Source organism: Pezoporus wallicus, unplaced genomic scaffold (assembly GCF_028554395.1).
Source record: "Pezoporus wallicus isolate ANWC-B61680 ecotype Strahan unplaced genomic scaffold, APGP_CSIRO_Pwel_v1 contig_13057, whole genome shotgun sequence".
Classification (NCBI taxonomy): domain Eukaryota; kingdom Metazoa; phylum Chordata; class Aves; order Psittaciformes; family Psittacidae; genus Pezoporus; species Pezoporus wallicus.
Window position 1 is genome coordinate 310,970 of NW_026640978.1, and position 23,861 is coordinate 334,830.

Here is a 23,861-nt window from a genome sequence, read left to right on the forward strand (position 1 = left end):
TGGGAGCTGTTGGGATGTCCCAGAGCCAGGAAACCCTTCGGGACAAGCCAGCCTCAGCACCTTCCTGCAGAGAGTGGAGCTGCGGAGGGGCTTTTCCCACCGTCATGGGGGTCCCAAGGACTTCTGAAGAGCCGAAAATCCCCCCAGCTCAAAAATCAGACTTCAGCTCCAGATGGCCAGCAAATCCTGCGGTTTAAGGTCGTGAATCAGCTCCTGTTGCAAGGTTTGAGCGTTTATGTTCGTACTAAACCCGGAGGGGTCAATTTGCTGGGAAATGCAGCCAGGGGAGAAAGGGACGGAGAGTTAAGGGATGAAATGAAAACTTGTCCTGGGATTCGGGTCGTAAAAAGTTGTTACCTGGTAGTTTTCAGGCTCTGGAGATGCAAAGTGACTTTTACGTGAAGGTTTCTCAATGAACCGGGGGCACAAGGCTGTTGCCGGGGGTGCCCCCTGCTCCCTGGGACCGGGATGCTTAGACCGAAGCCGGTAGCTTCCCGAACCGGTGGCAAAGCCCGTTAAAATCTGCGGCAGCAAACCTGGAGAGGGAGCCTTTTGGGGTTGTTTCTCATGGGATTTGTATTCTGTAGCAAAATTCACTGCGTGCCCCCCACCCTCGGACCCGCCGCCCCGAGACCCCCACTATGGTAGCGGCGGGGCTTCAGTGTGAAAACCCGAAAGCGAAGTAAATTTAGTAAAGGCCGCTATGGTGGGGAGGGGAAGGGACCTCGGCTGGAATCAAGTCCAGGAGCGATTGTCAGGATTTGGCCCGGAGTAAGAGGGAGCGAAGCCCCTACTCGCATTAACGGCTTGTGTTCAGTCCGGACCCTTCAACGGTGATAACATCCCGAGCATCCCCCCAGCCTCCCTTCGGAGGTCCCTGTGTCAACTCGCGAGGTTTTTCATAAGAAAACCTCTCTTGAGGGCCGAGGGTCCTTGCCAGGGGATGATCATATCCCTTGTCCTCTTCCCTGCGAGGATCGCAGCCCGCGGGTTGCAGCTGCCTTTTTCTTCTTGCTTTTCCAACAGATTTTGGCTAGGAAATAAAGATTAAAAAAAGCAGATATCTTCACTTCTTTTAGCCGAGATACCCTGAAACCACAGTTCTGGATTTTCCCTTTAAAAGTCCTGCTCCAGTTTATCCTTCCCATTGCCCTTCCCCATTCCCCAAAGGCTCCCGGTAATGGGAAGATGGTAACGACAAGGGGCCAAGTGCACGGAGGGGACCCCGGCTCCGCGACCTCGGGGGTCAGGGTGGGGGGACGGTCACGACGGGTCCCGCTCAGGCGCACGCTGGTTTTGTCCCCCAGCTTGCTGGAAGCACCCACTGATTACGCTTCGGATCAGTGCGCAAAGCGGGTCTGGACTTTGGTTCCTAGGGGAAGAGAAGGACGGAGGCTGAAGGGCAAAGTGTGTCCGCTCCCACCCCCGAAGACCGCAGTGCAGGATCCGACCATGGAGGAGGAAAGGTTCATTTGTAATTAGGCAAAGGCCCGCTACGAGAGCGAGTGGGGAACCTGTTGGAACAGATGGGAGGCTGAAAGGAGATGAAATGAGGGGAAACACCACAATTTCAGCACCCGCGATTGGGGCTCGGAGAAGTGCGGGGTCCTCCAAGCTGTCCCGGTCCAATCCCGGGCAGGAGGAGCGCCGGAGCTGGAAGAGGCTGGAAAGAAAGGGGAGAACACTCGCCGAGGCTCGGAGCTCTCAGAAATGTTCCCCGCTCTTCCTCCCTCGTGGTTTTATAGCAGGGGTTGGTTTGCCTGGGTTTGGTTTGGGGTCTTTTTTTTTTCCAATGTGAGGTTTTGGTTTATATTTAATGGTTTCCAAAACCTGTAACCCCCCACTCCTCCTTCTATCATTTTATTATTATTATTGCCCGTTAGTACCTATTTAAATCGGCCTATTCTTTATATTTTTTGTGAATGTATCGCGAATATAGAAACGGATGCAACTACTCAATGTTTTAGTAGGTTTCCAGAAGCACCCAGTCCCCGCAGGCTCATTTCCAGAAGGGAAAATGTATTACAAGTGGTGAAATTGGGTAAATAGATTCTACCGAAGAACCGAATCTCCCCTTTTCTCAATGCTTTCAGTCCGAGCCGTTCTGGAAACGGTGCATCCATCCATGGGAAAGCTGCCGATGGGGCTGAGGCTCGGTTCCTTTTCTCCTTTGCGATGTCAGTCCTGAGGAGGACTGTGCCACAAACCATCTTTTTTTCTTAAAGACAGAGTCAGGATTAATTCACGTTGATTGTTAAATAGTCCTGTGCGGAAGAGCATTTCATCCTGCGTTTAAATTCTTTCTGGATCCAGCCTAGGAAACCCAGCTTTCCCTTGCGCTGGACATGCCCTCAGACAACCCCCAAAGTGGGGAGATCCCCCCCAAGCCTTCGCGGCCCCAGTCACCGGTCGAGAACTCGGATTCCTGCTGGAAAAGCGTCGGAAAAATAAGTTAGTTGAGTCGGAACATGAGGAATACACCGAGAGGGTGCGGAATTGCTCTGTCTGCAGCTATTTGGCCTTTAGTAGCTAATATACAGCGTTTAATATTTGCTGTGCCCAGCCTGCAGGCAAGGTGCGATGCAAGGGGCGTCAGCTCGGGGAGCGGGACGTCAGCTCTTCCCAGGCCCCTTTCTCCTCTACTTGATGGTTTCGGGATGGGCTTACACGCATTGGCACAGCCGCAGGCTCCCGCTTCACCTCTGCAAGTGGTTTTCCCAAAATAACCCCCCACACCCAAAATGGGGGCGGCTGGAAATAGAGATGTGAGGGAACCGTCCGGGAAACGGGAGAGGGGCTGCGCGACGGGAAAGCGGCTGGAGCTGCGGGTCTTTACATTAAAAACTGCACACCCACACATCCCGCAAGCGGTGAAGTTCCCCATTAAAACTGACACCAGGGGATGGTCTCGGCAGCCTCGGCCGCCCTGGATTGGTGAGACGCCTGCAGACGCCTTTTCCAACAGATAAGTCAATCGTCAGAGACCTCCCCCCGCTCACCCCCAACCCCAAAATCTCTTCTTTGCAAAGCCCCAGCCCGCTCCTTCCCTGACTGCCGCTCTCCCCCTTCCCCGCCACCATCTTCTCTCTCTCCGCCCTCCCCTATTGCAAAATGGGGGGCGGGGGGGGAAAGGGGGTGTCCCCCGCTCACCTCCTTTGCGGATAGAAATGAGAAGCCAGCAGCTAGGACTGAGAATCCTGCCTCCCAATCCAAGCTTGGGGTCCCCCCCATAGCACAGAGGGGCGGGTCCTGCCAGGGCAGCGAGGCTGGACCCCCCCTGGTACCCCCTCGACATCTCCCGACTCGGGGGTGTGTGTGTGTCACGTCGGAGAGCGGCTCCCCACTCGTTACCCACCGCTGTTTCTGGGGTGCCTCTCGGGTCTCCCCTACCCGGAAGGGGCTCGCACCGGCTGAGGAGCAGACTGCCAAGGAGGGGGTGAGGAGAAGGCCCTGTGCTGGAGACTTATGGACCGGGTTGGGGGGGGGGGGGGGAAGAGAAGATAAAGTCCGGAGGGGTGTGTGGGGGGTGTTGTTCCTTTATCCCTTTTCCCTTTTTCTCTTTCCCTTTTTCCCTTGCGGCAGGAAGCTCCATCTTCAGGCAGGTCTAAAGATGCTAAAACTGCACCAGACCTCGAAGGTGGGTGAACCAAATCAATAAAATATTAAACTCCCCTCCCCTTGCTTTCTAGCAGAAGGCGGCGAGCAGGCAGGAACCAGGGAGGAGGGGGAAGCAGCCTGCAATTTGCCGTCAAAACAGTGATTTTGTCTAGACAGGGGGAGGGAAGGTGTTGGGGCTCTTCCCCCCCCCCCCTTTGCTAACACAATAGCTCTTTGGTTAAAAATTAATGTACAGAGCTCTCGCTTTCAATCAAGCCTAACGTTCAATCGGGACGACTCCCTAGGATTAACTAATAATAGTAATCATTTAAAAATCAAATCAGCCAGAGCTGGGGCTGGGCTCTAACAAGTGGTGGAAGGATTCCTCTGCGGAGGAGAGGCGCTGCCGTGATTTATTTCTTTCCTTGGTGTGCTTAAGAGGGAGGGAAGGAAGACAGGGAGGAGAGGCACGGGCAGGTAAGTGAGCGCTGGGTTCGGCCTCGCGGGAGGCGTTTTCCTAACGTGTCGATTCTCTATAACTTCCCACATGTAGCTTCCCGAGAATACTTTATCCTCTTCTTCCCCGAGGATGCTTTATCCTCTTCCTCAGCTGCCGACGCCCGTGTAGCAAACCGCTAGCCCGGCTCCTTTCGGAGGGCGAGCAGACTCGCTTTTCTTCCCTCTTCTTTATTTTTTTCCATCAGAATTCCATACTCCGTCTTCCCAAAACCCTCAAGCTCTCTTTTAAAACAGATGGGAGGGAAAGCCGCGCTCCTCGTATTCCCCTTCTCCACCCGCCTGTTTCTCTGCTGGGAGTTTTGACTCTATTTTGTAATCACTGGTCCGACTTTTCATCATTAGCATCACTTCTTTATTTCTCTATATGATTAAATCCACCGACGTGCGCCAAGGACCCGGGAATTTGGGCTCCAGCTCAGCGCAGAGAAATCCTGCTCGGCTCGAAGGCTTACAGAATAAATCCCCGCATTACAGCCTCTATAATAGGAATATAGTAATAGTAAAGTAGTTTCAGTTATAGTAATCCAACCCACGCTTTCTACTTACATGACTCTACCGTGTGCGGGCTTCTCCTTTCTCCTTCTTCCTCCCTCTCTGCTGATTCCGAGCCCTGCGGGATGGGGAGGAAGGCTTCTTCCTAGGCGTGAAACGAGAAGGTCATTCCGGCAGGATTGCCAAGTCCACTTGAGGAGGGGGCTCAGCCTTTTCATGTTCCTTTGGGTTTCTCTCCGTCCGTGTAAACTCGCGTCCGTCCGCAGCGAGAGCTGGGAGAGCACTTGTGCCATAATGAGGTACCTTTACATTTAATTTCCTGTCCCTCCCCTGCTTTATGGATTTCTGATAACAATGTTGAAAACCGGAGAAGAAACCTATTAAAGTCTCCGGGACAGAGGGCTGCTGTAAATAATTGAAGGGAGCCTGGCTTAATCGAATTCCCCAACGAATGTCTGGAACGGGGACAAATGGAATAATTTATTTAAGATGTTGGATATATTCCTGTCGATCATTTCAAGCGAATATTTATTAATATGCTCATTTCATCTCCCATTTTTTCCCCTCTGGAAAGCTCTTGAAAAGCTTTAAATGTAATTAAGAATACTCCGAAATAGAGCAAAGGGGAAAAATTCTATAAAGAAACAAAAACTCTCCTGAAAATTATTAAATCGAAGATTTTTAGCAATGTTTTGCTACCATGAGAATACGTGGGGCAAAATGAATCCTCGCACTAGTTGCGGGATCTGCAATGGTCTTGGCTTAATTCAGGAAAGTTGAATGTGCTCGTTCGAGCGATTTATCTCCCCGTAGGCTTCTCGAACAAATTTTACTCATTTATTTTATTTAATGACAGCCAACGTAAGGTTTCTGACTCTTCTGTACCTGTAAAAATGACTTTTTTAAGGCTTAGCAACCAACGGCTCCTTCCAAAGCCTCTTTTGCTGATTAAAGGAAGCTTCATTTGACCAACTCCAAAACTCTACCGCATGTCTGAAGACTAACTAATATTTCACCCTACAAGTGAAGCCGCTCTTCCCCGTTCCCAGGTTTGTGGGTCCTGGACCCCGCGGCCGAGCTGAGCTCAGCCCTGAGCCTGCAAAGGCCCCCTCGGCACCTCCGGATACCCCAAATTAAAGTCGGGTGCGGGGAGAAGATGCTTACGGGCCTCTTCGCTGCCTTCTCCGCTGTCTTTTCTTCTGGCTTCCTCGCACCGTCGGGGTTTCTTTCGCCCTGTTGAGAAACCGGGAGTACGGAGAGAAGGGAGGCTCCCGCAGTCGCCTTTTCCCTCCGGCTAATTAGATTTTGTCCATTAATTGGAGTTTTCGGGTTAATTGCCTCAGCGAAGGCGACATTGTTGGTGGGTTTTTTACCTGGATTCTGTTTTTAAACCCGGTGCTTTGCAGAATTTGCTTTCCCTCAATTCCTCGGGCTCTGGGTATGGGTGAGAAGGGGAAGAGGGGCTCCCAGGACAAGCGTGGGTCATTCCTTGGGTTTCCCTGCCTGGTCTAATGACCCAATTTGATTTCGGGTTTCATGTATAAAACCAGGGGCTCAGGCTCTCCCCGGCTACGGGAGGAGCGTTTCGAGGTTCCGAGGGCTAGGGAAGGAAAAACCCCAAGATGGAAAAGTAAATCCTGCAGCCCGGCCCCGATGGGGTGAGTGAGGCCGGGCTGGGGTCTCCGAAGGGCCCCATTTCACTTCCCTCGGAGAAAAACTTAACGCAGCAACAAGTAGCCGGGGCGATGCCGCCCTTCTGGGTTCCGCTTCACCCCAGTGGGGGGACCCGCAGCTCGGGGCTCCCCCCGACCCTCGGCTCCGTCACCTTCCTCCGCGCCCGTCATTGCCGGGACCCCCGGGCACCCCCACTGGGACCGGGGCACCCCTGAGCCTCCCACCTTTTACGCCCCCAGGAATTTGGCGTAGCAAAACTCTCTGCGTGGGTCATAAGAGCTCTACGGGGCTTCAGAGAAATGCGATTTGGCTGTTGGGTTTTGTTGTTTGGGGCTTTTATGGGGGTCTTTTGTTTGTTTTGGTGGTTTTGTGGGTCTTATTGCTTGTTTTGGTGGAGGTTTTTCGCTTGGTTTTGTTTGTTGGTTGGAGGCTTTTGTGTTGGTTTGGTTTTGGTTTTGTTTTTTCTTTAATGCGTCTTAAGGCAGAAAATTTAATTTTTATTAAAAAATAAACAAATAAAAAGGAGAGGAAAAAGGAAAAAAAAAAGGTAAAAACGTTTATTTCTCCTTGGCAGAGGAAGCAAAGCGCCCCCCGAGCTGGCAGGGACCCTGAGGAGCGTGGCCGGGCCTCCAGGGCCCTGGACCCAGCCCAGCCCGGCCAGCGAGCGCCGCCCCGAGGCCACGGGTCCAGCCGCCGCCGGGGCGGGAGCAGCTCACCGAGGCTCAGCCCTGGCATGCAGCCCCGGCAGCCGGGGAGCTGCATTTATTCATTGATTCCTCTGTTTAAAGTTACTGTTATTACCGGAGCTGCAATGATTCGAGCATTAGCGTAAAATATGTACATACACACACATCTCTTTGCAGTATCACGGCGCAGTTCTGTGTGTGTGGCTGCTCTGTCCTTTCATGATGGAGAGCTGGAAGAAAGAGAGGAAAAGCCCACGCCGAGCTGTTTCCCACTCGCAGGCAGAGCCGTGCGAAGGGGGGAAGCGGGGCAGGAGGAGGGCTTAAGGCCAACTTTTTAATCTCCTTTTTTTCCCCCTATAAATGCGACAGGCACCTCCCGTTTGTAACATATTCTGTTTGGGAACATCCGCCTGGCTCCTAAGGAGCAGACACCAAATACTCCCAAAGGCTAATGCTGATGAATGGGAGCTGTGCAAACCAGCTGCTATAACCATATTTTAATAAAAATACTGCTTTGTGAAGATCTAAGTAAGTCACAAAGAAACCCGTAATGAGATCCTGAGATTCAGTGCCATTTCCCTTGGATGATCTGTAATAGATTCTTCTATTATGTACGTGCGTGCGCGTAATGGATATGCACACATATATACATTTACTGATAAATGCTCACGCAAACACTTGAAATCCAGCCCATCCCAGCCTATTAATTATTTTAGTACTTATTCCCCTGACAAGCAGAAGTTATCTTATAGCCAGGACATCCATTTGCTGTCTAAGAGCTCCAACTTGTCTTTGATGTCTGAATTTAAAATGTCTTTTAAAACTTTAGCAACAGCCAGAAGGGGAAAAAAATGCATTCCATTACCTTAAAATGTTATTCCAGCCTAAGAATTAAACCTCATACATCACCTACTTAGATTTGGGATTCTTTTTCTTGTTTCTCTCCTCTCCCCCCCCCCCGTTATTTATTTTGCACCTAATCGTGAAATTAAATGGCACATGCAGTTTTGTTTTTCACCCTTATCTTGAGTGCTTTGCTTTATTTATGTTTTCAGCCTGCAATTTAGGGGCGGGGGGAGACTCCATTTCCAAGTTGCAGCATTGAAAGCTCTGCTAAAATATATTCCTCCTGCCTGTTTTGTCTGAAAGAAAGAGCTTTTAGTAGGACGAGTTCAAGTGTGACCACCACTTTTGTTTTACAAATTGCATTGGTATAAGAAGTGAAGCCGTGGGGCTGGAGGCTTTTTTAATCTTCTTTGTAGGAAAGAGAAAATATCAACCAATAAAAACTATTATTTGTCAAATAAAATTAAAACTATTATTCGACCAATTTGAGTTATTATAGGAGTGGTGCACGTAAGTACAGCAGGGTGTAGGTATGCCTGCATGCAAACACGCATCACATATACTTACTAGAGGTATTATAATACTATGGGTCCCTCATGTGTAAACCTAATTGAAGTTTTATAGCAAACTTTCAGTTCTTTCCCTTTGCAGGCTTGATTTAAACTTGAATCTGCCTATATTTGTGCATCAAAAAGGAGAGAGATGAGGAATTGGGGGGATAATGGAAAAATGTATATTAATTTCGACTTATCTCCTGTAACAAAGGTGCGGAATCAGACGATTGCGCATTGAGAGAGCCCTAACTCACCCAAAATAAAACCACAACGGCCCCAGGCTGGCAATATTCCCCCCAAAATCCCCCCCCTCCCTATTCTCCTTCCAGTGACGGTTTGGGGGGCAGGTTCTTGGTGGGTCGGTTGGTTTGTTTGTTTTCGGATTCCGCCCCTCCCGACCTGGCGTAAAGCGTTTGAAGTTCAACAACGTGGCTAAGTTTTATTGTGTTTCCGGTCCAATAGATTTATATAGCGTCCCATCCCGGCTCTTAAGGCTTTTCAAACCATATGAAGATAACTTACAGTCGCGTTTCTGGCTCCTCCGGGCATCCCTTGGACTCGGAGGATGTGTTCCTTCAATGAACTTTTAAACTCCTCTAAACTCACCCTTTCGGGCCGGGGCTGTCTCGGCCTCTTGTCCTCCAGACTTTATCCTTTCTCTTGCTCACCCTGTGTAATTCTTTAATCCACGTAAGGATAACCCCCCCACACACACACCCCAGTTTACAAGGTAAGACATTGACTTTATGTTATACACATAAATGATCCGATGGGCTGGGGAGCTCCCGTCCTTTTTTATTTTTCATATTTTTTTCCCCTAAATAGGAATTTTGGACTTTTTCCTGCCAAACTTCTCCCCCCCGCCCCCCCGGCGGAAGTTACTCGGAGCTCAGTGAAGTCCCCGAGGCCCGGCCCCTCTCCTCAGCTTTAATTCTGCTTTTTATAACCATCGAGTCGTTATTTTATAACGTGAGCGCCTTGGAGGGAGGAAAGGACACAGTAAGTTTCTCTGTGTCGCTATTTACACCTATGAAATAGTCACAATGACGCTTTTTTCTCTTGCTTTAATTGATTTATATGTTCTTGATTCCCTCCCACGCCCTTCTAAATTTTTTTACCTTTAAATGACTCACGTTATACTTGCTTTCAGGGGAGGAGAATATGAATTCATTGCTTTTATTCCGAGAACTCACTGATTTAACTCTATTCCCTGCGGAAAGTTATTCAGACACTGGCAGGTTTAGATGGGGGGAAAAAGAATCTGATAATAGTGGTTTAATACAACGTCTTGATAAATCGGCTTCATATTGGAAACGATCCTTTAAATTAGCTTTCCAAGGAGGTGGAGGGAGAACTTTAGGGATTTTTTGCTCTTTTTTATAGCTGCGATAATCGCTTGTTTCTCAAAGTCAATAGCATTTTACTGTTTCCTCTGGTCTATTTGTAAACTATTTGTAAAGTCCTGCAGGAGGGATCCGCTCCAGACACTGTACATAGGAAATCAGATGAATAGTTTGCTCCGCGCAGTCTGAGGGGTTTTATTTCGTCTCTGAAAAGGTCCTTTTGTCGCTTTTGTCTCCAAGCAACTGTTCGCTATTGCAGAAGTTCAGGTTGGGGCTGATGCCGGACAAAATGGCCGCCCGGCGCCTTTGGGGGGGGGCTGTGGGGGTTAGCCTTTGACCCAGGGCTTCGTTAGAACTGCTCGGTGAATTAGGTAGTTTCATGTTGTTGGGCTTTTAATTTTAAACACAAGAACATCAAACTACCTGATTTACTCCAGTTATCCTCCTCGCTCTGTTTGCTGAGGGTAGTTGCCCCGGAAGGATGGGGAAGGGGTGGCAGTCCTGTATCTGCCCCCTCTTCCATCCCCTGGACCGCACCGGTACCGGGCTTGTGTCCCCTATAAGTCCGTCTCAGTCCCGGGCCCGTGTACCCCCTAAATCCATTTTAGCATCATCCCCCTAAGTCCGGCTCAGCTCCGGGCCTGTGTGTCCCCGTAAATCGTGTTCCCCCCGCTAAGCCCGTCTCAAACTGCCCCCCCCCCGACTTGGGGGTGACGGTTTCTTTGTTTAAATCCCCGTTTCAGGGACCCTTTTGTGAGACCAGCGCAATCAGGCCCCGAATCATCAAGAGCTTATTAAGGCTCTAATTAGGCTGCGGCGCCTCTCAGAGGCAAGCACCCCCCCTCCCCAGTGACAGGCTCAGCAACCCCTCTGTGTGGCAATAAACTTTGTGTCTCGCATAAAAATACATCATACACACCTCTATAAGACGTTTAAGTGTGTCTTAGCTTAGTAGTTGTGATCTACACCTCCGCATAAAGGATACCATGTGGGCTTAGAGAACAAAAAGAACGGTGTCCGGCTCCTGAGTTTAATTGTCTTCATAGATAAAATAAGCTTATGAAAGGCCCCGCTGCCCATCACGTTTGGCTCTGGGCGGGTGGCATTTATAGGCATAAATGGGATGGTGATCTGGTCCCGGTGGTTTTTCCTACGGAGATAAAAATGCCGAACGGGCTGGATATTGCATATTTAGTCCCCGAGGAGCTTCCGCAGCTCGTAGGAAAACATGCCCACGTCTTTAGAGACCGATAATTACCAAGCCGCGGTCTGTAAGCCCGTAACCGCGCAAAGATGCGCGGCTGGTGCTCATTGTTGGACATTGATCTGGGAGTTCATTAAATATCAGACAAACCTGGGCGAGGACCACGGCTGCCAGGTTCACGAAATAAAAGGGCTTAGATGATGCCAGAAATGCCCACAATAGCTTGCCCACATCCTTCCTCTGAATCTCAACATGTTGCGCGTGGGAATACGCTGGTAGAGTTTTATTTTAATCAACCTAATACTATAAAAATCCATGTGAGACAGGAATTTTGGAGAGCTCTAGTGTGTGCTTGGATGGAGTCCACCCGTTCTACTGCCTGCACACTGGAAGCCTGTGGAGTTGTGTGCCTGTGTGTGAGCAATCATCTCATGGAAGTGATTTTCCTTGCATCAGTGTTTCAAATATGCATAAAACCAAGTTTCACATGGTCCAGGACATGGCTAAATAAGCCTGGGACTGGATCTCCCTTCCAGGTTTGAAGAATTAAACTCTGATACCATATCCAGGGTCTATCCCACCATCTGCTGCTACTTTTTGTGGCCGGGGGATTACTTGGGTTTCAGTTGGGTTTTGTTGGTTTGGGGGTTTTTGCCCACTCGGAGCGTTAAAAGGAAACGAAAACAAACAAACCAACCAAAACGTTGTATCGCTTTTAAATTGGTGTGTGCTTTATTCCTGAAACTGGTGATTCTAGCAGGCACAGCGGCTAGAAAACCAACAGCCGCTCGAGGGGAGGAGAGGGAAGTCAAACAGCGTAAAATAACTCGGAGTTTTCCACCCAACTCACAAGCCCTGTGCCTCCTTCCTTAGAAACAACGTGCTGCTTGTGCCCTGCCTCAAAGCCCTTCAACGGAAAAGGACAATCTGGGAAAGTTAATCATAAACTGTTCGGTAATAATGTCCCCATAGGCAACCACTAACCTGCCTTGTAAATGTCTGGGCTTCTGATTCCCATCTCCCTCCTACCCATGTACAGACAGGAAACAAGGGCCAGGGAGGAGAATGGGGGACACGGGGCTGGGAAAGATCAGAATCAGGCCCGGGGGGGGTCGGTATTGCAGCCTGAAAACGGGAATTGGGCTCTGGGAAAAGAAGAAAGAGCGGGAGGAGTAGGGTGCGGTGGGGTCCCCCCTGCCTTGGAGCGGTTTGGTTCTCCTCTGTTCTAAATTAGATAAGAGCGACCTTACCTGGAGAAGAAGCAGTGATGGCTACCAAAGAGAATTATCCTTGTGCGTAGTAACCGCCTGGTGCGCACATTTCTGCGCTTGTAACGAGGAGCAACTGCAGTGAATGCACCAAGTTTCCCCCAGTTACTCCCCAGCCAAGGTCCAGCCTGTCCGATATTACCCCCACTGGGGGTGAGTTTTAATCACGAGCAAAATCGGTGTGGAAAGAACCTATCCGAAAGAAACTCCTCCTTTTCTCTTTACTGGGGCTCATGCTACTGGTTTTATGGAAACAATTCTAGAACAACTTCATTTTTGTACCTGCTCTTGTGTTTTCCCACCCTCTTCTCTTCCTCGGGTGGGAGCGACAGATTTCTCACCACCACGGGCTGTTACTTCCCTTTCTCCCAGACTAATGGGGGGGGATTTTTCGGGGTGGTGGTGGTGTGTGCTTAGCTACATCGTGGTGACCCCAAGGCAGAGGCAGGGGAATCCGCAGCAGTTGCAACCAGCAGCTCCTGCTTAAGATCCGCGGAGTGAAGCAGGAGCCCAGCTATTTCGTGGGAGTTGAATATTATTTGAAGGAGGGAGGCGAGGTGGGGAGGGAGGAAAATTAGCCTAGTAGCCAGAATGTGGGCTCCCGAACAACAATCAAACTTTATTTTAACTTTCTCTCCCTCCAGCTTCCCTTTTCAGATGCACATACGCTTTTACTTTACGGGGGATCGAAATGCTTTATTAACTGCTGAGATTACAAACCTCATTTGGAACTGGGGTTTTTAGCCAGTGTACTTTCGGTCCTTGGAAAATTGCCCACATGTGTAACTTGTTTTTGCTTCTCTTCAGACAAGGAATTCCCCCCCTCCCTCCCTTTCCCTCCCTCCTCACCACTTACGGATTTTTAACAGACGGCAGCATTCAAACTGGGAGCTAACACAGGAAATGGCAAAGGTAGATCTTTCTGCTTTTAGGCTACAGAAACTTATTTCACTAAAAAGTATGTAAAATATAGGTTTTACTCTTCAGAAGGGACTTTTTTTTTTCTCGGGCTTTCGCGTGTTTGGAGGGGTCCGTGACTGAAGTTTCTTTCATAACCTCTTAGACCTGCCTAACTGTATCGTTCATAAATGATGTTTGCTTTATGGTGAGATTTTATTTCTGTTTCCTGACTTCTAAAAAAAAAAAAGGTTATTTTCTTGTTGTTATTATCATTATTATTACTATCATTATAATTTAAGAATGTTTCATATCGCCTGAAATAAACGCTCAGCCCTTTGAAGGCTGCATTATCTCCGAATCTGGTCTCCAGACTCCCCATAGCCATGAAGTTCACTCTCAGCTTTTATCCTCTCTTAGCTTATCCTTATCGGCTTCCAAACCTACGCTGGAGAAGTAAATATTCCCCAAGTACTGCAGGTTACATCCCAACCCCGTAAAGGCCTCTCAGGGTGAAGATCCTGGCGAACCCCCAGTCCTGTACCTCAGGACCCACAAGTCCCCTTCACCTCCTCCGTAGCTCTGGTAAAGAGGCAAAACCAGCTGGAAGAAGGTGCCTGTTCTAATAAATACTAACAATCGCCTTCCAAAAGTGGTTTAAATATGCTTCCGGTAAGAAATGGATCATCTGCTCTTTCTCTTACTTATGCCAAAACTTATAAATCAACACAAGGTGGCAATTGCCCAACTTCAAATCGGCATAGTTTGCAAATATTTTCTATTTGGTTGTTTTCAGCTTCAGAAATGCCAACCCAAAGAGTTGTTTGCTGAGGATGGATTTTGGCAGTTGTGTGTTTCAAAGCGCTGGTTGGAAATTATCCCTTCTCTCCACAAACAATAAAGAGTATTTATAAACAGTGTGTGAGTTCAGAAGCCTGTGGCTTTCCACTGCAAGCTGACAATGCTCTGAGTTTTTCCTCACAGCCAAATACACTTGGTGCTGATTCTGAAAGCAGGAAAAAGTTTCCACTTCGGACTTTCTTCCTTTTTTTTTTTCAATAACTATTTCCAGTTCCACTTCCCTTTACCAGCTCACAACAATCACATCTCTAAACTAAATCTGGTTTGCAAGCCGAGCAAAGCTCGCACATCCTGCCTCCTCTCTCCCAAAGATTCGTCCATTTAGACTGCAACACCCCGCTCCGAGGTCACTTTCTCCTTGACTTTTCCTTCCCCAAGTTATTTTGCAATCACAAGGGCTTTTCATGTAATTTCTGATGGGCTCTATTCGAGGCATTAAAATATAAACGCCTACATAATGTCAGCCGGAGCAGGCAGCGCTGCACAACACGGTCTCTCCATGCAGACAGACATGGGATGAAGCTGTCGTTTGCCTTAAGCCTCTCTCAGAAAAGGCTACAGAGAGATGAACTACAGGGATATGTCTAAAAAATAAACCACTGAACAAACAGAAACCTCCAGAGGAGCAAAAGCAAATGGATTTTGCAGATCTTGTGAGGTTTCCATTCACTGGGGATCTGAAAACCCGTGTGTTCTGCTTCACAGCCACACTCCTCAGAGTCTTCTTGGTTTAAATTCATATACTACAGAAAATTATATACTCTCATGCTGACATAGTTCATCATTATTTATAGGAGGCGCACCAGGATTTTATTCCACCAATATATTTATTACAGGTAAGACATGGCCAATCCATCTCGTGAGCAGAGAACAGGTGTTTTGCTTCAATTAACATTCAATAATTTCATCTATACTTATTCAACACCCTGCTACCAACACGGCTGTTTATCCATCAGTTGTATAAACACATTTCCATGTGCCAAGCGAGTTTAAGCTCCACAACACACTTAAATCAGCCCTTGCCTTTCCCAGGCTCTCAGAACATTTGCAGAGCCCCTCCGAATCTCTTGTGAAATCGTCTGATTTTTTAAAAATCATTCCTGAAAGGCAATAAAGCCGAGAAATATGACAACGTGAGCGACCGGCTCGTATTTCATGTCTACTGGCACAGGGTCTTTTCATTTGAAAACCTCCCCAACCCTTAAGGAAGTTAAAAGAAGGGTTAGGAAGGAATACAAAATACAAGGAGATAGAGATGTGAAAAGTTGGAAGCAGTAGGAAATTCCCAACTCGTTTCGCACAGCCCCTGCTCGTGTGAGATGCACTGGAAAGGAGACACCCTGCCCCGCGCTGCCCCTGGTAGGGGATTTCTCTGCCTTCACCGGTTTAAACGCGACTGGGGTGAAGTGGAGTTACTTTGGATTAACCCCCTGAAAAGGAGAGGAGATCTGGCAGGGCGGTGGGGAGTACTCACCTGGTGACATCTGCCCGCCGCTGGCTTGGCAAGATCTGAGCCCAGGGCTGGAGGGGCTCCCCAAGCCCTGCTCCCACCTCACCTTGGCTGGAGCTTGCAGACTGAGCCTGCTTGTCCAGCCCAGGGAGGATTCTGAGCTGCTTGGGGAGCTCTTGGTACCCTGAGGGAGGCAAAAATTCAAAGTAAACTGACCTCCGGCATTAAGCTCCAGCTCTCCCTGTCCATCATCCCGACCCTCTCGATTATTATTATCATTATTACCTTTTTTTAATGAAAACAGACAGCTTCCTAACAGCGCCTCATTTCTGAGAGCTCTGGTCCTGAATGCGGGGAAACGGGTCCTTCCATCAGGCTGCAGCTTGTGGCAAAGCACCGCTTATAGGGATAAGGGAAAAATCTAAGGCTTTGGGTGTAGGTTTGTAAGCGCCTTCATCATTTTCCCGTATTCATAAACCACCTCTGGCAGCAATTTCCCACCTCCGTTTTGTGTAGGAGCAGACACAGGGACACACACGCACGGACACTCACAGGGAAAGAAATGCGAATTACAGTTTTCCTTCATTTCAGGCGGCTATTAGCACCCCTCAATGTTATTATTAGCCTGTTAATATAGACTTCCATCTCTATACACTTCAGGAAGGATCCGCGATGATTTATTATTCCTAGGAATCTCTTTGCCCTTCACTTTAAATATCCTTCAGTGCTGGGGTGAGAGGGAGAAGGGCGGAGGGGTAATAGATTAAAGGAGGCAAATTGATCCGGACTGTTACAGCTGAAGTCCATAGAAACACTTTTGCCGTAATCAGAGAGAGCACCTTTTCCTTAACCAACATTTACGATGCCATCGGACCGTCTTGCAATAAACGGATTGATCATCATAACCGGGTAAAGCTGCCCCCGCCACCCCGCACCCTCCCGGCTGGGACCCGCACCGAGCCCAGTCCGCCTCAGTCACGGACTTGCGTGCGAGGGAAACCCCCAAACCCCGTCTGGTTTCGGAAAACACACGGAAAATGAAGCGAGGGGGGAGGTTGTTCCGCACGCACCCGCACCGTGGGCACACACATGTGAGGTGGGAGGGGGGGCACGGTGACTGAAAACGCGTGGGATTCCTTTTTTTTGCCCCCTTTCTTTTCCACAGGCAATAAATTCAAGGCTATAAAAATCAAAGAAAGCTAATGTAAGTTTTATTAAACTATTTAACCATCACAAGTTTGAGGCATTCTGTAACAAAGCCGGATCAGTGGCGCGCTGTATTTTACTAGCCTTGTAAAGTTAAATGAAGGCTTCTGATTTCAGCAATGTGGGAAACTATTTTAGCCCGAGCAAAGCAACCTTGAGATGATGCCGCCAAACATGTGAACATATGTTCGCATACACGGATATTTTTAAGATATTATATATATGTGTATATATATATGAGCATAAAGCCTAAGGCAGGCTCTGGATGCAGACAGAGGTTGCAGCTCGGCAGCTCGCTGGTCAAAGTTGCAATGCCACTTCCACGCTGGTGACATTTTACGTTTCATATTTACCCACATTATTTTACCATGTTAACAATCCATTCCCCCATCCCAGCTGGTTAATTATTTATCACACTCTCCCCACCAGTCTTGCTACCTAAATCCGTGTTTTCTCTTTACAAAACCGCGTGTATGCGTGCATTTACGTTTAGATGCCTGTAACGCCCGCACATATATATGTCTGTATATGAAATGACGGCGCGGGGGGGTGGGTTTGTTCTTATTCTCTGGGTTTTTGCTATCGTACTCTGGAGCCCGAGCGGGAAAGAATAGCTTTTATCTCTATTCCCCCCTGATGGTTATTAAAGGCAAAGCGAGCACATCAGCATCTTTCTTTAAAAATATATAATATTAATAATGGAAAGAAATCCGCCCCCTTCCCCCCTTTAGAGTCCCCCAATGTTTCAGGAGCAAATCTAGGAAGGTATTTAGCCCCAGCTTTGCCCGTTTGGTGGCTTTTTCGAAACTCCTGACGTTTTGCAACATTGCATAAACATAAAACAATCCATCCTTGATATGGAATGCAAGGGCGGATGACAGCGCAGCGCAGCCCCCTCGGCTGCGATTGATTTACGCCGAGACTGACGCTTTATCAGGCACACGAAAAAAGTTTGACCAATCATTTTGCTGGGAGCTCACAACACAGCAGCCCAACTGTACTTTGTTGGCTGGGAAGTTGGAGAAGGGGGTAGAGTACAAATCTAGATCTGTCCTATATATTTTTTTCCCTTCATTGAACCGTGCTTTGTATGATGTCTGAGAATGTCCATTTCTGGGACTCTTAGCAATTATTATGTCGACTCCATTATAAGTCATGAAAGTGAAGACTCGCCTTCAGCTAAATTTTCATCTGGGCAATATACGAGTTCCAGGCAAGCTGGGCACAATGAGCATCTAGAATTCCCCTCCTGTAGTTTTCAGCCAAAACCTCCTGTTTTCAGCGCCTCCTGGACTCCTTTGAATCCACATTCTTCTGGTACCCTTCCTGCCGTCTACCATCCATATATTCAACATCAAAGCGTCCCATCTGACGGCAGGTATCTACGGAGCTGGCTGGACCCCGTGCCCCGAGCAGAGAACCTCCCCGGGCAGGGAGCCGTTAAGGCAGAGCCGCTGCTGGGCCGTCCCGGGGATGTCCATAAACAGGGGACACAGGAGTACAATTTAGAAACTTCTGCTGCAAGGGAAGGGATCGTTTCCAATCAAAGGCCCAGCTTCGAGGACAATAAAGTTTGTGAAGGAAGCGAAGACAAAGACAGGACAGATCAAAGTAAGTTATAAAAGTGAGGAAGTAAACAGTATAAAAGCTGGAGGAGGTGCAATAAAAGGGGACAATGCTGCGTAAAGTTTAAAATCAGGGCTTAAAGAAAAGTCTCAGCTTGCGGATGCCAACCTAAGGGGAGAGGTGGGGAGGGGAGAGGGGTGGCATTGTCTCTGCCGGTAAATAAAAATAAAACCAAAAATGAACGTCGTCTCTGAGCTTAAACAGAGTCCAGAGAGGACAAAAGCTGGAGCGAGTCCTCCTTTCTCCTCCAGAGCGCTGGCTCCGGCAGCAGAGACCACTTTAGTAAGCGGGAGCAAATCTGCGCGGGTGCGGGCAGAGGGGAAGGGAAGGGACTGGGGGAGATGGGAAACGCCGGGGAGGAAGGTCGGGAAAGGGAACGGAAGGCGGCTGTCGGGGGAGACGAAGAAGAAGGTGAGGGAAAGACCCGAAATTACGGAGGGGAAGTTCATGGCGGGGGGGGGGGGGCTGAGAGGGAGGGAGCGGAGAGCGGCGGGGCTGCTCCGCGCCCGCGGCCGGTACAGCGCGGTAGCCCCGGGGCCGGCTCGCTGCTTCCTCCGGCCTCCTCTGCCCGCTGGGGGGGGGTGTGTGTGTGTGTGTTTGCTCCGGCTGGCTGAATTGTTTGGGGGGTTTAGGTGTTTGTTTGTTAAATGGAACGGTTGAAGGTAGGAATATTCCAAAGCCACGCTTCTTTACTAGTTAAGAATAAAAAAAAGGGGGTGGGGGGGTGGAAATGATGCTTCCAGCTTAATTAGTTTTTATTTGTAATGTAGCCAGATTGGGGAAACAGTTAAACTACAGCATGTGCTTTTTCTGCTATCTGCCTTGTCTTTCGCCTCCCTGAAATGTAGAACCCCCCCAACCATTCCCCTTTTAAACATTTCATAATACCATCAATAATGCTATTAGTAATAATAACTCTAATAATGGGTCTAATAGTGATAACAATACCAGTGCAATGGCGTTTGTGTACCTCGTGCCGGTCTGGCTGTGCCCGGGCTCATTTCGGGGGGTAACCGGAGCCGCAGCCCGAGCGGGAGCCGCAGGGAAACTTGGCTTGGCCCCCGCCGTAAATATTTTACAGTGAAAGCCCAAGTTTTCCAAGCTGGCAGAGGAGCAGCCCCCGCCGAGGGTCCAGCTCCTCGCAGCCTGTGCAGGATGATCTGACACAGTCATTCTTTTTCCCCTTGAATTAACTTCTATCCCCCCCCCCAAAGTGGAAGAGAGATTGCCACTGCAACCCTACGATTAAAAATACCGAATATTCTGGCCCCTCGTGATTTCCTCCCCTCCTTGTGCAGGATGTTTGGGCGACTTTTTTTTTCCCCTTCTCCTATCATTTAACTTGCACGCAGACACACACACACTCACACACGCACAAAAAGAAAGTCCTATTCTATTGTACTGGGCAGAGATCCAGAACAAACTGCAACCGTGAGGTGAATGATTTGAGAGAATTAAATATCCAGGTCCTGTGCTCAATGTCCCTGAAATTGAATATATAAAAATCTTGTCCAAGAAAATGTTATTAAGCTATAAGTAAGTGCAGGGACCCGCGCTAAGAGGATGCTGTGTGGTTTCTCTGGCATGTGGTTACGACGCATATTTTGTTTTAAATAATAGTTTAATTTGGGCTGATGTTGAGAGCCTGCCAGGGCTGGAAGACGGAGCTGTTTTGCAGAAAGGGCTCCCACCAATTTCCCTGACTCCTTACATTTTTGGAAGTATTTCTTCATAATGAATCTCTGCCCTGTGGATGGCACAGGGATCTGTTAAATGATTTGCTGGATCTTAAAGAAAAGATGTGCCAGGACCTCCCTCCATTCACTTCCCTGTTCAGGGATTTGTGTAGAGTGAATAAATAAAGCAAAACCGGCGTTTAAAATAGCTTCTATTTTAACGATCCAAAATATGACCAAAAAATAAACCCAAACCGACTAAAACTCCGTTAGGAAGCAGAGCCCTCCACTGCCATTAAAGGGTGGGTAGCAGGATTAACAGTATCAATTATTAACAGCTTTCTTCCTCTTTAATATTTAATTCTGCATATTAGATCAAGTCAATTACATTAAGGAAATAGCCGTGCAAATTTGTAAGAGGCAGTACTTACAGGGGAAGATTAACCGGATTATTTTTTACCAAAATATTCAATATATTTCATTTTGCGTAGAGGAAACATTCTGATGGGGCGAGCTTGTGTGTATGTATATACTTATAATGGTCCATTTAATTGGTGTAAAGGTTTATGGCTTCAGTCATAATTCCAGAGGAGGCAAAAGGAAATAAAATAGAAATACGTGGTCTGTCCAGAACCCTTCATTTTCCTCCTTCCCGCCTCTCCGTTACTCAACGGGCAGCTACTATTTGCATGTGATTAGTAGACGCTCTATTATTTACCCTAAACCCACTTCACCTTTGGGTGCGATCTTCACCACCGTAGTGGTCAGAGGGGTGGCTTCAGCTCCTAAAATGTTGTTTTCTCCCCCCTTGAATAGGCTAATTCCCGTTATGTTCCTTCTGCAGCAGATTCCCACGTAGCTTCTCCCACACGCGAGGGTGACGGGCAGCCTGTTATTTATTCTTGGCTGTATTTGCAGCCCTGCAAATGTCCATGTCTCCGGGTAACGCTGTCCAGACCTCCGGCAGCAGAGTCCACCCAGCCCTCAGAGGATGTTTATTGTATCGAGACCGTTTCTTGCCACATAGCACAGAAAAAGAAATAGGCAGGATTTATGCAAGGTTTCTCCAGCCCTCCTCTCCCTGCTCTGTTCCTGCGCCATGTGTCTGGAGGAGTAAATCTGCAGACACGTGGGAAAACAGGACTATAAAGAATTACATATATATCTGTAATTTTGGCGTTGGTTTCTTTGTACACAGGGTGCGTAACGTGGAGAAGGGCGTTATGCAAATCTCTAAGTGCATGTGGGTGTTTACCTGGTATAGATGGGCCCGGGGCAAAGCGGGGGGGGGGCTCTGTCAGAGACACGTGTGCACCAAAACATGCGTGTGCACAGGCATGTTACTCCGCAGAGGCAGGATGTGAAGGACAACGTGTGTGTGCACTGGGAGGGGTGTGCAGGTCAACATGCGTGTGCACTGGGAGGGGTGTGCAGGTCAACATGCGTGTGCGCAGGCTGGGTGCGCAGGTCAACATGCGTGTGCACAGGCTGGGTGCGCAGGTCAACATGCGTGTGCGCAGGCTGGGTGCGCAGGTCAACATGCGTGTGCACAGGCTGGGTGGGCAGGTCAACATGCGTGTGCACAGGCTGGGTGGGCAGGTCAACATGCGTGTGCGCAGGCTGGGTGCGCAGGTCAACATGCATGTGCGCAGGCTGGGTGGGCAGGTCAACATGCGTGTGCACAGGCTGGGTGCGCAGGTCAACATGCGTGTGCACAGGCTGGGTGCGCAGGTCAACATGCGTGTTCCCAGGCAGGGTTGTGCACGGCCAACATGCGTGTGCAGGACAACATGAGTGTGCACGGCCCCAGGTCTGTGAGTACAGACCACGCGGTCCAGCGTGTCCCAGCCCCCAACTTGGGGGGGTGGTGGCTTTTTTGGGGGGCTCTGCCCCCCGCCATCTGCTCGCCCTGCCGATCCCGTGTGATTTTCCTACTGGCTCCACTGCTGGCTCCCAGGCCAGGCGGCATTTTCAGCCGGGCGCGCACATGCGTGTGTATAATCTTAATATTTGATGGCATGATTAAAACCTTCTGAGAAACACTCAGGCTGCACCGTATTGATCTCGCTGCTTTTCTTTCAGCCAACCCAGCTGCCAGCTGGCTGCACGCCCGCTCCTCCCGGAAAAAACGATGCCCTTACACCAAATACCAGACCCTGGAACTAGAGAAGGAGTTTTTATTCAATATGTACCTGACGAGGGACCGTAGACACGAAGTGGCCAGACTCCTCAACCTGAGTGAGAGACAAGTCAAAATCTGGTTTCAGAACCGAAGGATGAAAATGAAGAAAATGAACAAGGAACAGGGCAAAGAATGAAAACCCAGAAAAGCAGCATCCCCCTTTCCCTCCCTTTACCCCCCAGCTCCCAGCCTCCCCTGTAGTGCTACCAAACCCCCCAAACGCTGGGGGGAAAACCCTCCCCGTTCCCAATCTCCACCTCTGCATGCGAGATGTTACTTATTCTTCTGTTTTATCTTCTTAGTATCGCCACATCGGAGGCAACTTAGCCAAAACTGCAGCTCCTTTTTGGGGACACATGCTGGGTTTTGTCCTGCTCTCTCGTTTTCTTTCTCTATTTTTTTTGTTGTTGTTGCCTTTTTCTTTTCTTCTCCCTACAGTGTAACATAGACACAGGCTCCTGTCCGAGCAGCAGCTTTCCCTGCTTGCGTTTTCTTCATGGAAAACAAGACTGCAAACACAAGTGGCCCCAAAGAGCCCCCACCAAACCTCGCTGTTTGTCTTTATCCACGTAAGGACAATGATTCTCTATAGCGTTCACAACACCCCGGCGCACTCGCACACACACTCACACCCCCTCACACACTCACGCGTTGAGGTGGCCAAGGAACCAGACGATTTAATTAAACTCCTGCAAGACAGACACATTCGTAAGACTTGCGTTTAATTGTACCCAACAAATCATTTTCAATTCGCCAACTTTATACCAGGCAGTCGATTAATGACAGCCCAACTCCCAACCGCTCTGGGCTCTTTTTATTCCTCCACCCCCCTCTTTTTTTCCCCTTCCTTTTTGTTTTTAAAGCTTGTTTTATTATGCGGGATTTTTATTAGAATCGCGCCATGGCAGATACGCGACTTTGACCTGAAAGTTTCGTAGGATCCTTACAGGCAAACCTCCTCATCTGGTAGTTTTATACTGGGTCACTTGGAAGAGGAGAAAAGACAGGGAGGGAGGCGAGAGAGTGTGTGTGGGGCACTCTCAGAGCCGCGTTGTAAATTATTTAGGAGAAAAAGGGGCGGAAGAACCCCTGCCAACTTATTCCTAACTTTTAGAGGAGGGGAAGAATGGGATTTTCTAGTTAAAAAACTACCTTAGTAGAGCTGTAAGGGAGGGGAAGGTTGTGTTCTTAGTGCTAGCATATTTATAATTTATTGTGAATTGACTTTTCCTAAAGCCGTAGCTGCTGCAGAGATGAAGTGCCAGCCCTGGCCTGTGTGTCTTTCTTCCCGCTCCTGTTTGCTGAGATGCTTTTAATACTTGAATGTCGGGGGGGGGTGGGAGGGGTGGTGTTGGGTGGGGTTGGTTTTTATGGTGGTTTTTATGCCTGAAGCCAGCTCCCGGCACATCTTTCCATTGCCACCCGCCTTCCCCGGGGCCCGGTGCCACGCCGGGGCCCGCAGCCTCCCGGGGAAGGAGCCTCGTCCCGTTGGTGGCACCGGGGGATGCGGTTTCTCCGCGCTGTCCCCCCCCCTTCCTTTTCCTCATCCCGAAGAAGCGTTTTGAGTAGCAAACCCAGACCTCGCCGGGCTCCTGTCACGCCGCCCGGAACTGGTTTCTCATCTGACAGACCCGCTGCAGGCTTCACCGACCCGCCCGGGCGGGGCTGGTTTCCCTTTATCTCTGTAAGAATTAACTTTGTTTTGGGAGGGGGTGGTGGGGTGGTGGTGGGGGGGAGGTTAGTACCAGTTGATTATATGGTGGGTATTGTAAAATGTGTT

General features: G+C 49.0%; 1 protein-coding gene and 1 long non-coding RNA gene across 3 annotated transcripts; one reads left to right on the top strand and one right to left on the bottom strand.

Moving 5' to 3' along the window:
• Window positions 1-3,581: 3,581 nt before the first annotated feature.
• HOXB9 (homeobox B9) lies at window positions 3,582-22,784 on the top strand. Of its 2 annotated transcripts, none has more exons than XR_008973765.1 (2): window positions 3,582-4,074; window positions 21,982-22,120. XR_008973765.1 is itself a non-coding variant. In XM_057421428.1 (2 exons), exons 1-2 carry the CDS (start codon window positions 17,701-17,703, stop codon window positions 22,215-22,217), a joined length of 744 nt encoding a protein of 247 aa, XP_057277411.1. In that variant the 5' UTR covers window positions 16,864-17,700; the 3' UTR covers window positions 22,218-22,784. The 2 variants fall into 2 exon arrangements, 1 of the variants encoding a protein (XP_057277411.1); XM_057421428.1 differs by lacking the exon at window positions 3,582-4,074 and adding an exon at window positions 16,864-18,208 and having other exon boundaries at window positions 21,982-22,784.
• On the bottom strand, window positions 3,806-5,620 carry LOC130605711 (uncharacterized). The gene is made up of 2 exons (XR_008973766.1): window positions 5,463-5,620; window positions 3,806-4,911 (listed from the first exon to the last, which is right to left on the bottom strand). It is a non-coding gene; the product is annotated as an uncharacterized LOC130605711 (long non-coding RNA).
• Window positions 22,785-23,861: the final 1,077 nt, after the last annotated feature.